Consider the following 15,724-nt stretch of genomic DNA (forward strand, 5'->3'; position numbering starts at 1 on the left):
TAAAAATCACGTGTTTCTGGACTGGGAGCAGCCCAGGGATCAAGGGAGGCCAATGATTGAACAGACCTTTGTGCCAATTAGAATGCAGAATCAGAATTTTAATGAGAGCATTTAGAGATGGTGAAAAATGGAAAGTTAGTCAGGATAACACTGGAATAATCCAGTCTGGAATCAACAAGATGGATGAGAATTTCGCAGGACAAGCTGGGTAATACTTAGAAGATGAAAGGTGACTCAACTGAAACATATATAACAGCTTGACTGAGTAGGTGCTAAGAGGCTGTTTCCATTGGATGGACAGCCTGGATCTAGGGCTCTTGGTCTCAGCATGAGGCGTCAATTGTTCAGGTTTGTGATGTGAATAAATGTCTTCACTCAGAGGGTTGTGAATGTTTGGAACATTGTCCCAGAGAGTTGTGGGTTCATTCAATGAGTCTATTCAGGACTTAAGGTGGGAACTGAGGTAAAAGATACTTAGGAAATGCCCTATACAAAAGGAACAAAGTGCAGGAGTAGGTCATACAGCCACTTAGGCCTGATCATCATTCAGGAGAAAGTGAGGACCACAGATGCTGGAGATCAGAGTCAAAAGTGTGGCGCTGAAAAAGCACAGCAAGTTAGGCAGCATCTGAGGAGCAGGAGAATCGATGTTTCGGGCAAAAGCCCTTCATTAGGAATGGCAAGTAATATTCATGGCACACAAATTCCAAGCAATGATCATCTCCAATTAGAGACAATCTAACCATCACACCTTGACATTCAATGGTATTACCATCTCTGAATCCTCCATTATGTGGGGTGACCGTTGACCAGAAACTCAGTTCGACTTGCCATATAAATACAGTGGCTACAGCAGCAAGTCAGAGGTTAGGAATTCAGTAGCAATTAACTCACTTTGTGACTTCCCTAAGACTCTTCACCATCTACAAGGCACAAATCAGGATGCGATGGCATTCTCTTTACTTGCCTGGTCCAACAACACTCAAGAAACTTGATACCAACCAGGACAAAGCAGCCTGTTTGATCGGCACCACATCCACCAACATGTATTATCTCCACTACCAATGCTCAGCAGTAGCAATGTGTACCATCCACAAGATGCACTGCAGAAATTCACCAAAGATCCTTAGATCGCACTTTCCAAACCCACAACCACTTCCATCTAGGATAGCAGATACATGAGAACACAACCACCTGCAAGTTCCCCTCCAAGCCACTCACCTTCCTGACTTGGAAATATATCGTCATTCCTACACTGTCCCTGGTCAAATTCCTGGAATTCCTGACCTAACAACATTGTGAATCTACCAATAGTATGTGGACTGCAGTGGACTGAGCAGTCAACTCACCATCACTTTCTCAATGGCAATTAGGGATGGGCAATAAATGCTGGCCAGCCAGTAATGCCCATACCCCACGAGAGACTATACAAATGAAATAGTTCCTCTCTATCTCCCTCCCTGCTTGATCGGTCTCCCTTACTGTGAAGCACGTTAAACAGTGTGGGCTTGATAAGCCAAATGGGGTTCCATATGTGGATGGTCTGTCAACAAATGCGTTGAACTCCTAAATCCTGCTCCCAATTCCTGGCTTCATGATACACTAATAGCTGATGACAATTTTATTTACTTCATCATAGAAAACTGAAGCAAGTGTCATTTCTGAGATAAGGATGGGAAAGATTCCAATATACAAATGGCCTTTCATGAAACTCCCCAATCCAGATGTCTACTTGAAACCCTCCATGAACTGAAGAGTTAACTAGAATGTTTTGGATGGCTGGAAGTGAATTGTAAAGCTGCAATAGAAAGAAAAGAATCGGATGAAGTCATAAGCAACTAAATTGAAAACTAAGCATATTCGAAAAGCCAAACCCATGATTAGATTTCAACTCCATACCTTACACTTTGCCAACTGTCACTTTTTAAAAACAAATATATAATGTTACATTTGAGTGCGAGTTCTACACACCACTTTTAAGGTCTGTTTTGGTTGGCAGTAGCTGACAACATACATTATCTCACTGATTTGTAGTGACAGTCATTAAAGAATATTTTGTCTTGTGATGTTGAAAAGAGCTATAAGTATAGAGCCATGGATGATTGGGATTCAGTAAATAAGGCTGCAATTTACCTTCAGGATTCAGATTACTTCATAAACCACAGGAGCAAAATCTGACAGTGTTATCAGTTTCATCTAAACCTGAAGATTAAATTTCAGACTCACACCTACTCTCTACTAGCTATCATTTTCTTTCGTAACATGCATTATGGGCTGAGCGAAAGACTGGCTTAAGGATAAATATTGTCAACAACGTGTGCTACTTTCTAAGAGAAAAAAATTCCTTCACATCTCAGGTTTAAGCGAACGTCCCATTATTCTGTAATTGTTTCCCCTAGTATTTGATACTCCCACTCATTGAAACATCTTCTCAACATCAAGGCCCCCTCAGAATCTTAGGAGCAGGCGAATTGATGTTTTGGGCATAAGTCCTTCATCAGGAATGGTTATCAGGAACCACATTCACTCCAGATGAAGGACTAATGCCCAAAACATCAATTCTCCTGCTCTTTGAATGCTGCCTGACCTGCTGTGCTTTTCCAGCAACACATTCTCGACTCTGATCTCCAGCATCTGAAGTCCTCACTTCCTCACCTCAAATCTTGTCTGTTTCAATGAGAGCTGCAAATGTGTTGCTGGTCAAAGCACAGCAGGCCAGGCAGCATCTCAGGAATAGAGAATTCGACGTTTCGAGCATAAGCCCTTCATCAGGAAGGGCTTCCTGATGAAGGGCTTATGCTCGAAACGTCGAATTCTCTATTCCTGAGATGCTGCCTGGCCTGCTGTGCTTTGATCAGCAACACATTTGCAGCTGTGATCTCCAGCATCTGCAGACCTCATTTTTTACTGTTTCAATGAGATCACCCCTCATGCTTCTAAGCACTAATGAACAAAAGTCTATACTGTTTAGCCATTCTTGATAAGTCAACCCCTTCATCCTATGTAACAGCCTCGCAAATCATTTTTGAACTTCCTCCATTAGTAATATATACATTAGGAACCAAAACTGGACACAATATTCCAGTTACAGTTTCAACAACACCCTGTACAAATATAACAAGACTTCCTATTTTTAATCTCCAAACGCTCAGCAATAAAGGCTAAAATCCTACTGCCTTCTTAATTACATGTCTTGTGAGTCAATTACAAGCACACCCAGATTCCTCTGCACTGTAGGTTTTGGAGTTTTTTTCTCGATTTAAATAATAGCTTTTGATTTTTCCTAGTAAAACGCATAACCTCACCGTTCCCACCTGCCAGGTTCTTGCCTACTCATTCAATCCATTAATATCCCCTTGTAGATTCCTCAAATCCTCATCACAAGATGTCCTCCCATCTATTTTTGTATCACCGGTGTATTTCAATACATTACACTCTGCCCCCTCCCCCAGCTCATTGATATAAATAGTAAATAATCAGAATCCACTGATTATTTACTATGTGGATTATTATGTGGATTATTATCCACATAATCCTTGGATCCACTTGTGAGATTGATTGACCCTGACTTTGCTATGCAATGTCACCTGGAAGGTCGGGAAGCCATAGAGATATACAGCACGGGAAACAGATTCTTCAGTCCAACTCGTCCACGCCAGCCCAATATCCGAAATTAATCTAGTCCCATTTGCCAACATTTTGCCGATATCCCTCTGAACCCTTCCTATTCATATACCCATCCAGATGCCTTTTAAATGTTGAAATTGTACTAGCTTCCTTCCTCTGGTAGCTTATTCCATACACACACCACCCTCTGCATAAAAATGTTGCCTCTTAGGTCTCTTTTAAATCTTTCCCCTCTGACCCTAAACCTATGTTCTCTAGTTTTCAACTCTGCTACCCTGGGGAAAAGACTTTATCTATTCACCCTATGTATGCCCCTCATGATTTTATAAACCTCTATAAGGTCACCCCTCAACGTCCAATGCCCCAGCTTATTCAGCCTCTCCCTATAGCTCAAATCCTCCAACACTGGTAGCATCATTGTAAATCTTTTCTGAGCCCTTTCAAGTTTCACAACATCCTTCCTATAGCAGGGAGACTGGACTTGCATCCAAAAGTGGTCTAATCAATGTCCTATACAGCTGCAACATGACCTCCTATACTCAATGCACTGACCAAAAAGGCAAGCAAACCGAACGCTTTCTTCACTATCCTATCCACCTACAACTCTACTTTCAAGGAACTATGAACCTGCACCTACATCCACCTATCGTCATCCCAAGCCCTTCCCTGAATATACTTCTGGGCTCCCTCCTCCTCCCCAGTCCTGATGAAGGGTTTTGGCCTAAAATGTTGACTCTTCTGCTCCTGAGATGCTGTCTGACCTGCTATGCTTTTCCAGTTTCACATCTATTGACTCTGATTTCCAGCATCTGCATTCCTGGCTCTCTCCAAGCTCCTGCACTCCAAAGTCTCTGTGCTCAGCAACACTCCTCAGGACCTTACCATCAAATGTATAAGTCTGCCCTGATTTGCCTTTCCAAAATGCAGCACCTCACATTTATGTCTTGGGCAAAGAAAAACATCCTCACTCTTTCTAGACTGATCATCAGAAATGGTGTCAGATTTCACAATACAAGCAGTGATCTTTTTCGGAAAAGGGTGATCTTCCTGTCAATCACAAGAGGGAATCTATTAACATTCAACTGGAGTTTCAAAGTCAATGAGATTATGACTGAATTATCTGTGAACAAACATAATTGAATTATGTGACAGTGCAACATTTCTGATTGAGAACAGAAACAGTCACACAGTTCACAATTTCTCACTATGACAAGTTCCCTATCTTGGTCATGTCTGCAGACAGACTGGAGGCTACATCAGTTTCCAGAGAGACAAACAGGTTAACATGCAGATTTGGTCATCTAGTTACATGAACAAGGGGTGCCTAATCCAGCATTACTGGCATTTGAGGACTGGTCAGGTAACAAGAAATAGAGACTCCGTGACTCGATCTGTATGTATTTACAGGAAATGACTTGCATGAACGGACTAAATGCATGGTTGCTAAATTTGCTGACAATGCGAAGATATGTGAGAATAAGTTGTGAAGGGGACATAAGAAGTCTGTAAAGGGATATGTATGTGCTAAGTTACCAAGCAAAGATTTGCCAGTATAATTGGGAAAATCTGGGCTCATCCAGTTTGGCAGAAAGAATACAAGAGGAGGTTATAATTTAAATGAAGAGAGATTGAAATACAGAGGCAATTTATGTACCCTGGTACATGAATCCCAAAATAGGATACAGGTAAGCAAACTATTCAGAAAGAAGATGTCATTTATTGAAAGGGAATGAAATTCAAAAATAGAGAAGCCTTGCTACAACTCCCTTCTCTCTCTATAAATCAATCTCTTATAGGACAGTGCATTGGTGAGATCACATCTGGAATACTGTGTACAGATAGTTCTTCTGTAATGCAATGGTTGTGTGATTATAGAAAAACCACGCTTAATGTGTTGCCAATGTAATTGCATTACAACCAACACGCATTTTAAAAGTTTGCACTTTAGAAAAAGTGTCCCCAATTCATCAATCGTGTTACAGCGAATTCACTTTAATAAAATGTGTGTTATAGCAGAACGACCTGTACAGTTTTTAGATTAGATTAGATTTCCTACATTGTGGAAACAGGCCCTTCGACCCAACCAGTCCACACCAACCCTCCGAAGAGTAACCCACCCAGATCCATTTCCCTCTGACTAATGCATCTAACACTATGGGCAATTTAGCATGGCCAATTCACCTAACCTGTATATCTTTGGACTGTTTGGTCTCCTTATTTAATAAAGTATGTATTTGCATTAGAAAGTGGACAGAGAAGATTCACTTGACTGACTTCTGGGAAGAAAGGGTTGTCTTGCGAGGAAAGGTTAGACAGATTGAGTCTGTATCCATTGAAGTTGAGAAGAACAAGTGGTGTTCTTTCTGATGTGACTTGATAGGGTGGATGCTGAAAGGATGTTTACCCTTGTGAAAGTAAGGGACGCTATTTAGAAATTAAGGGTCTCTCATTTCAAACAAAGAGAGTCTAATTCTGTTGGCGGGTTATTAATCTAGAACTCTCTTCACCAGTGGAGGCAGGGGCATTGAATATTATTAAGGTTGAGTTAGATAGATTCTTGACTGATGAGGGAGTCAAGAGGTATGGGATAGATAGGAGATTGGAGGCCACAATCAGATCAGCCATCTTCTTATCAAATGGCAGAACAGACTCAGCGAGCCAAATAATTTACTCCTGCCCCTAACTCATATCTCTTGTGATTCCCACAAAGTAACATCAGTACAAGAATCAAACCAACACCTTTGGTTTTGCTTTGTCAGTTCATCTTTCTTGGGCACAAAAAGAGAGCTTGTTTGAAGCATTCCTGACCAACCTGTCGTGTCTAAGGTGTTGGCTGGTGACTTACCTCGGCTTGAACTCAGAAGGTTATGATTTCAAGTCACACTGTAGCCTTAAAGCCAGAGTGATTTTCTAGTGGCCACCCAATAGACTGCTGGAGTACCAATGGAATACCACATTTCATATGAACCAAAGGCTCACCTCCCATCTGAGGTGCATGCAAGAGATACTGTTGCTGCTCTTTTCAAAGAAGAGAATGGGTGCCAACAATGGGGTTGTGTGAAATAGTTATCCCTTGACCATCTCTGAAAAAGTGATTATGCAGCTCTTTACTCTTTTGTGACCTTCCAGTGTGCAAACTAGCAACTCCCTTTTTCTCCATTCTAAGGGACTATATTTTGAAAATATAGTCAATGGTTGTGGAGCATCCTAGGGCACTGTGTAAATCCATGTCTACCATTCAATCCTCTGACAGCCAGACAATAACGAAGCAGCGCGGCACAATGGCTCAGTGGTTAGCACTGTTGCCTCACAGTGCCAGGGACCTGGGTTCATTTCCAGCCTCAGGCATCTTGTATGTGTGGAGTTTACACATTCTCCCTGTGTCTCTGTGGGTTTCCTCCCACAATCCAAAGATGCGCAGGTTAGGTAAATTGGCCATGCTAAATTGCTCAACGTGCTCGGTGCATTAGTCAGAGGGAAATGGGTCTGAGTGGGTGACTCTTCAGAGGGTTGGTGTGGACTTGTTGGACCAAAGGACCTGTTTCCACACTGTAGGGAATCTAATCAGTGCTGGAGACCAGAAGAAGTGGGAAGAATGCAATCAAAGCTACTTGAGTTAGAAAGCAGACAGTGGCAAGTAGTATGCTGGTTGTTAATCTTTCTTGTCAAAGAGCATGTGCAGCAATACCAAACTGGAGTGCATTTTCTATTCCCGACTCCAGTTCAAAGGACCTGAAACCACAGAGATGAATAACACAGCATCCCACATCGTACAATCTGGATCAGGAAGGATGGGGCAATGGAATTTGGGTTTCAATAAACTATCCTTAATACAAATCAGGACATTAGGAGAAATATATTTAAAATTCAAATAAATAAATAAGAAAACACATCAATCTCTAAAAGTTTAACATTAAATAGCAGGTGAAGGATAAAACAAAATGGTTTTCCAGGCAAAGATTTACTTTCATAGTTTGCACATGCCTTTTCCCTCAAGTTTAATTGCAGTGTTTAGACTCAATTCTTTTCCAGGGTTTTGTCTTTTGACATTAAGACAGGAGAGTAGTGGTTACAGGCACGGCTTTTAGGTTAGATTCCCTACAGTGTTGAAACTGACGCTTCAGTCCAAACAGTCCACACTGATCCTCAGAAAAGTAGCCCATCCTGACCCATTTCCCCTCTGACTAATGCACCTAACACTATGGGCAATTTAGCATGACCAATTCACCTAACCTGCACATCTTTGGACTGTAGGAGGAAACCGGAGCACCCAGAGGAAACCCATGCAGACACAGGGAGAACATGTAAACTTCACATAGACAGTCGTTGAGGCTGGAATCAAATCTGGGACCCCGGTGCTGTGAGGCAGCAGTGCTAACCACTGAGCCATCGTGCCACCCTTAATTGGACAGTTTTCACTTTGATGTGTCTCTCAGTAAACATTTTGGCAAATATTCATCCCAAAATATCTGGCAGCTGTAGCGTCACAACTCAATGGGATCAAAGTTCCCCTAACGCTGTGTGATGGCTGCACCCTGGTCAGATACACAAACTTGATGGCTCAGTGGATAAGTCAACAGAGAGGGTGTGGCAACCAGAAGGTCCTAAGTCTTGGCAAGGGAAGGATTGGCACATTATAACTGGGCTTTAGTGAGTGGAGGATTGAGAGAAAACTGCCACAGATTGCTACCTCATTTTTATGATCAAGCTTGGTTTCATCTCAACGCACCAAAGTGAATTACTTTTGGAATGCACTAACCATCATGTCAATTGATTTTGACTGCACTTATTTCATTGATTCTTTCATGGGATGTGACATCACTGGCAAAGGAAGGACACCACTTGCTGCCCGTTGTGACCTGCCATTGAATTGTGTGGCTTGCTAGGCCACTTCACAAGGGCAGATCAGAATCAACCGCATTGCCATGGCTCTGAAGTGAACGTAAACCTGATTGAGCAAAGATGGTAGACTTCCTTCACTAAATGGGCTTTGAAAACAATTGTTGATGGTTGTCATGGTCACCGCAACCAACTTCCAATTCCAGATGCTACAAACTGAATTTAAAATTTCACCGGGTGCCTTGGAACACTTGTCCCCAGAGAATTAGCCTGGCCCTCTGGATTCCTACTCTAGTGATACTGTGTCACTAGATCCCCACCATTTCAGCTTTGTCCAGTATTACCATCAGCTGAGATCAATAACAACAAGATTTGTAGCAGCACAGCCTGCAGGGCCCCTTTGTAGCACAATGGTAGTAACCCTTCCCCCCTAGACTGAGAGACCCAAGTTCAAATCCTGTCTGGTCCAGAGGTGTGCAATAACATCTGTGAACAGGTTGATTAGAAAATAGGTTTTAAATAATAATAAAAATGTAGCTATGCAGTGGTAAATAGTTAATACACTGAACCTGCTGATGCAAGGCACCAAACCTCAATCAGTGTCCAAATGAGCTCGTGTTCAGTTTATTAGTCAAGCACAGCATTGGTGTCCACTTCAAAATACTGGTTCTTCTTGAAAGAGCAGTCTATTGAAATATATTGTTTGTGCGTCAGGAATAGTCACTCGGGCAAGATACTGGGAGAGCTGCTGATTCACAGGATGGAATGGATGGGGAGCGTATGTAACACGGAAGTAATCAGGCTTCCAATACAAAGTGGGAGGATGGGAATTGCATCTTCAAGCACAGAATTGTGTATATTGTAATAAATATTCAGACTGGGATGAGTTTCAAATAATCATCTTCCACAGAATGTATATAATAGAAGCAGATACTATAGCAACATTTAAGAGGTATTTAGGCAGCTGCATGAACAGGCAAGGATTAAGGGGATACAGACCACATGCAGGCATCTGGTATTAGTTTAGAATGGCATCAATGTCAGCTCAGACTCAATGGGCTGAAGGGCCTGTTCCTGTGCTGTACAGTTCTATCTTCTGTAAACCTCAGTTATTCTAACATCATATAACTCCGCTGTTTGTCAAATTATGTTGCAAGACAAACATGTTTTTAAAAAGGAAAATTTCTGACAAACATTCCATCGGTTGTACCCTAGAATTCAGATTTCCTCGCGAATTGAAGAATGAAGACCTCAACAAAACACAACCTCTGCTACAGCAATGTCCCCAATTCCTGGAGGTTAGCAACTACAGCCAAATAGTACATGAGATAGACACAAGGACTGAAAGGTTGGGACTGTGCTCCTGAGAAAACCTCGCAAAAGGATTAACAGGACATCATAAATAATAATTGCAAAGAAATGGATGTTTGTAGCTCGCCTTTGAACCCAGAGATGATAGGTGTGAAATCACTCTGAGATATCCTTTATGTTTGATTGTACGTATCGTGACCCTCAGATACTATTTCATTCAGAGGCAGCTCTTCCTCATTAACTGCAATTGTCACTGATGCCGCAGACCAACGTACACAGTAATATTCACACGGAAAGACTTATGCTGGCAATGTCCTGACTACAGGTTTATTACAGGTCAATTGCTAATGATCAATTGCTAATAAATTGCCAGTAGTATCCTTGTGTGTTACAGTGTGTGGAACCTTTTAAGTGAAGAGACCCGTATTGGAGTACATTCCAGATCACTTTCCCTCCATTTGTTTGTATTATTTTAAAAGGTTTGCATTTGGAATCTGAGAGAGTCAGAACAGTGAAACTAACCTTGGAACTGGCTCCCAGATGAAGCCTGAGGCAGCGAACTTCCTGCAGCCTGTCCTCCAGGATAAAACTTCTGGCTGTAATATTTGGGTTTAAACGTGAATTGTTGAGATTGGCCCCGTTGCACAAGCATCATCAGTGGTTGCGATGGAAGGGGTACCATGCTGAGGGAGAAAAACAATTCGAGTAGTCAAACAGAAAAATACCTACAGCACAGTCACTGTGAAATACAACAGCATTTAAACAAGTTACAATTAAAATAGCTTCTGAAAGTACAATTGATTTATACACCATAAAATCATAAAATGTTTACCGTGCAGAAATACATTCTGTTCACCATGTCTATGCCAGCTCTGTAAGAGCAAATCTCTGCTTCCCCCAAACCCTGTACTGTCACCCTGAAAATACTCTCTATACAAATCATAACCTCAGTGCCTTTTGAAAGCCTTTACCATTCTCTGAGGCAATGCATTGCAGCTCAAGTCTCGTGTTCCACCAAACCAGTTGTTATTTAAGTTGAGGCATTGGATATTTGATTGGGGTACTGCAGAATGGCTAATCGCTGGGGTAACTGCATTCAAATTTGAAACACGCACTTGGAAATGTCCTCAAATCACCAGCTCAGCTCCAACGGGGGAGCTGCCTTGAAAGGGGAACACAATTCACACACAATCCTTGAATCTACAACAAAGCAATGGAGGATGAATGGAATCAGTCCTATTCACCTCAGAGGAACCACAACCCACAACTTGTTACTGAGAAAAGAGTCAGAATAAAAGTTAAACTTACTGCTGTGGCAATAGCATTTCCCATTGTTACATTTAAAAAAGAACGGCATTCATTTATATAGCACCTTTGACACCATCATATGTCCCAAAGCGCTTTTCAGCAAATGAAGTACTTTTAAAACATAGCCACAGTTGAAATGTAGGAAATGCAGCAGTGAATGTGCACAAAGCTCAATTCCATAAATGGCAACTTGAGATAAGGTTTTAGAGATGTTCACTGAGAGAAAACATCAGCCAAGAAATAAATCTCTTGCATTTCTGTGAAATAACATTGTGTGATTTCTTTGCACTGTACTTAACAGACCAGACAATCCCTCAGTATTGTCCAGATGGATGTGTTCAGGTTGCTGGAGTGCTGCTCAGATGTGAGGATGCTATTGTTGTGAAACCGTGCCTTACATCAAAAAAGATTTTCTTTGACCTTATTGCTGGACACACTTCATTAAAGATTTACTAAAAGGTGAAGTCACATTCCAATTCCTTTACATCACTCTCAAAGATGGTTGAACATTTGCATCACTGCAGTTTTACATTCTGAGGCCACAGAATTGGAGGCAATCAGTTTACAAAGCTGCATCAAGAACTCCTACTTTGAAAGATGGTGAATGAGGCCATCTCTTATCCCATGAGCAAAGTATCTAGACAATCAACTGGATATAAATCATTGTATCTCATCACTGGGATAATATAACCTTGACTATGACAGGAGTGTGCCTGTATGTAATCTAAACCAACCAACCCAACCACCCCATGGCTGAACACTTTAACTCCCCCTCCCACTCCGCCAAGGACATGCAGGTCTTTGACCTCCTCCATCGCCAGACCATAGCAACACGACGCCTGGAGGAAGAGCGCCTCATCTTCAACGCCTAGGAACCCTCCAACCACAAGGGATGAATGCAGATTTCTCCAGCTTTCTCATTTCCCTTCCCCCCACCTTTCTCAGTCCCAACCCTCAGACTCAGCACCGCCTTCCTGACCTGCAATCTTCTTCCCAACCTCTCCGCCCCCACTCCCTCTCCGGCCTATCACCCTCACCTTAACCTCCTTCCACCTATCGTATTCCCAACGCCCTTCCCCCAAGTCCCTCCTCCCTACTTTTATCTTAGCCTGCTTGGCACACCCTCCTCATTCCTGATGAAGGGCTTATGCCTGAAGTGATGATTCTCCTGCTCCTTTGATGCTGCCTGACCTGCTGTGCTTTTCCAGCAACACATTTTTAAGCTGTAATGTAAACATGTAAGCCAGGCAATTAGAATCTACTACTCATGACCACACTTGGGTGACTGGGCAATTGGAGGGAGAGACTGACTTGTGTTAAGCCACTTAGCACTTTATGTACTTAACCAATTGCTCTTCTGCAGGGGATAGGAGACATGCAAATGAGATGCTGGAGAAGCAACGTCCTAAGTGGATCCTCTTTCTCTTTCTCCACTCAAGTCACAAGTTTTGAGCCCTGTTTGTTATTTAACTGGGTATGTGCTGCAGGCAGAGAGCAAACAATCAACCTAGCAGCTGCTGTCTCAGGAAGATGTGATGAATCAACTTTCAACATCTTCACCAGCTCAGCGCCAAACCCAAGTTCAGCCTGAAGCCAGCCAAGCCACCAACCTTCAAAAACCATAAACTCCTTTAACATTACTGGAAAACACATTGCTTAATCTAACCGCTTACTCTGTAATCGCGCGTGTATATATATGTGTGTGTGTAATTTGACATTTCTTTACACTTTATTTAGACTGGTTAAGTACAATGAATGCTATTCTGTTTTTTGTTAAATAACTGAACTGTTGGTGTGTGTCTTTTACAGTCACAGCATTGTAGCTGTTAAATTATCATCGCACTGGCAAGCCCAATCTCTTTTTTTAACAAAGTGCAGTTAAGTAAAGAGTGGGAAGAGAGAGAAACCATTTTACCCCTTCTCACTTGATCATAACAGTTCCCTACCAATCACCAGCTGACACTGGGGGATCTAGTGAGTCTCAACAGCAGCAGTTTGCGAGAGATACAATCAGTGGTAGGTTGTAGGGGCATGGAGAAACAGTAGAAAGGAAGTGATGGTGGCAGTGCGTTTGGGTTATTAAAACTGCCCTGGATGACTGCCTCAGAAACTACAAAGAAACCCATCAGAGCCAGCGGGATCTTTTGCAGCAGATCCATGTCACTGGAACTCTCAAGGAGGTGAAATAACGCAATATCAGACAGGATCAGGTGTCATTCCAGACTCAGTTAAAATAACTTGCCACTACATCCCCTGACTCTGCCCACTCGCCATGAGGCAGTTTAGCCACTAGCTTCCCAGACCTACCAATGTGCGTACAGACCATGGAGCAGTGTGCCATGCCCGGCCAGCATGTTGGTGTGCTGCCACATTGCCTCCTGTGCCCTAGTCTCAGGGAGGCAGCCTCAGGGACTGGGCCAGCAGTTGCCCACCTGCCAGTGAGAAGTAACCAATCACAGTGCTCACTGAGAGCACTCTTTAGCAGCCACCTGGGTTTCCCACAAGTACATCCGTTGTAACACAGTGAGCAGCACCAACCCCTCTGTGTCACAGGATTCTCGTTTCAAAGCTCACCCCAAAATGGGAGCACAAAGAAGCAAGGTTAACATGCCAGGGCAGGACTGAGGGAGTCTGCTCTCTCAGATAGGCGTAACAACCCCACAGCTCTCGTTGGAGGTGTGGTTAGCTCAGTTGGCTGGATGGCTGGTTTGTGATGCCAACACCATGGGCTCAATTCCCATACTTTCCGAGGTCATCGAGAAGGCCCTGGCTTCCCTTGCCGGAGGCAGGCAGCCCTCATGGTTCAGCCCCAGTTGGCTCTCCTTTTCTCGCTGTGATGAGGGAGCTGTCTATGTTGGATTTCCATACTCACTGCCCACCTCCACAGAAGGCTAGTAACCTCCCATCAGTGGGGACTGAGACACACCCGTCAAAGCAGCCCACTATGGGGTTCACTGGGCTGTCAGCCTCATTTTTTCCAGTCACAGGGCGGATATCCACTCCTCCTCTTCCCAAATCTCCCTCCCCATCCCAACGCAGAGATGACCTGGCAGCTGTGGCCAAAATGTACTTTGTTGAAATTCCAACTGTCCAGAGGCTGTCTGTCTCTCCCTGTATTGCCATCCGTCAGGATGGTAGAGGTCACTTGACATCCTGGAGAGAAGGTCACCTCAGGAAAGAGTCCACTTGCAGACTGGGTTCTGGCACATGAGGCGCTCAGACACGCACTTGGTCCTCATGGCATGTTTACAAAGCCTGGGAGAAAATCCAGATTTGAGGTTAAAATCTCCTGAACATGGCCCCTTTTCCCCAAAGTGAATGGCATCAAAGGCCACCTGCTTGAAGACTGGGCCTCAATTAAACCTGAGGTTAATGTATGATGCTTATGGGTTATACTTTGTACCTCAGAGAGAAACAGCACCATTATAAACAGACCACTTAAGGTACAAAGAACAATTGTGCATTAATGGGTAATCTCACATTAATGTTAAATAAAAACCTTCACCTGACTTCCATCATTTTTACTACTCATCTTGTGTGATGCAAACAAAATCTAAGGATCGGTGGAGTATGGCTGTATCCTTACCTAATTTATTCATAAACTGTCAACCCAGCCCTGTATCCATGTGCAAATTGTAGCTCATTCCCTTTATACCAATGCTGTTTGCCACCAGTATTGATCTAGCACATTAAGAAGATTTACAAATACAATCTATAATAAATGCAGCTTCCACTTTGAATAGATTCAGCCAGACCTAATCATCTTGACACAAAAGCCAGGCAGCTGGGCTTTCTGGACACAGAGAAATCCCAGACACAGAAACCCAGAAAGGGAGAGGGACGTCACTGCAGCTGGGAAAAGCAGTGGGAAGACAGATTAAAGAAGCCGCTGTGCAGGATGCGGAGGAGAACTGATTTTCTGTTTGATAGGAGAGGATTAAGATCGAAGGTTCAAACTGTCATTGGAGAGGGCCTTGATGTGAGAAGTTAGTTTCAAGATACTCAGAAGACTAAGTGAAGCTGCTTTCAAAGGTGCTGCGAAAAGCGAGCTTACTTGAAATCCATGAAGCGTTTCGAACTGAATTATCAAAGCTACATATTTTGTGTCCAAGGTTTGTACCTACTTTGTACCGAAGATGGCGCCATGAGGGGCCACATTTTCACTGGACTCCTGTACTTCCTGTACACATGATAATAAACCTAATTCTAATTTTAACACACAAATGTATCGTAAAGTATCTTCAGTTCGAGAAGCATGTTTTCTACACTTTGGTGTATCCTCTGCCAGTTGAGTTTGTTTAGTCTATGTTGATTTTAGTTTAATTGTTAAAAGGAAAAGTTTTAAATCATGAAATCTTGCATACGTTGTACATCTCAGCTTGTAAGTGTATCATTTGAAACATGCAATGTTTATAACTAGTGAGAATGTGATATGACCTGACAACATTTTAAAAATTTATTACAGTGTGTTTTGTGTTTGACATAAATGCTTGCATACCTGTGTACACTGACACACACAAGTAGGCATAATCATCGAATCCCTACAGTGTCAAAACAGGTCATCTGGCCCAACAAGTCCATACTGAGCCTCTGAAGAGTAACCCACTCAGACCAATTCCCCTATCTTATTACTCTACAT

General features: G+C 42.7%; 1 protein-coding gene across 5 annotated transcripts in view; it reads right to left on the reverse strand.

Annotated features, from left to right (window-relative positions):
* The window catches only part of ltbp1 (latent transforming growth factor beta binding protein 1), a 371,964-nt gene that overhangs the window by 286,337 nt on the left and 69,903 nt on the right, over positions 1 to 15,724 (reverse strand). For all 5 annotated transcript variants that reach the window (XM_060831324.1, XM_060831322.1, XM_060831326.1 and 2 more), the window contains exon 4: positions 10,300 to 10,460. In XM_060831324.1, the coding sequence (XP_060687307.1) occupies positions 10,300 to 10,460 (161 nt within the window). The remainder of the gene's footprint in view (positions 1 to 10,299; positions 10,461 to 15,724) is intronic.

The sequence above is a fragment of the Hemiscyllium ocellatum genome, chromosome 10 (genome assembly GCF_020745735.1).
Source record: "Hemiscyllium ocellatum isolate sHemOce1 chromosome 10, sHemOce1.pat.X.cur, whole genome shotgun sequence".
In the NCBI taxonomy this organism is placed as follows: domain Eukaryota; kingdom Metazoa; phylum Chordata; class Chondrichthyes; order Orectolobiformes; family Hemiscylliidae; genus Hemiscyllium; species Hemiscyllium ocellatum.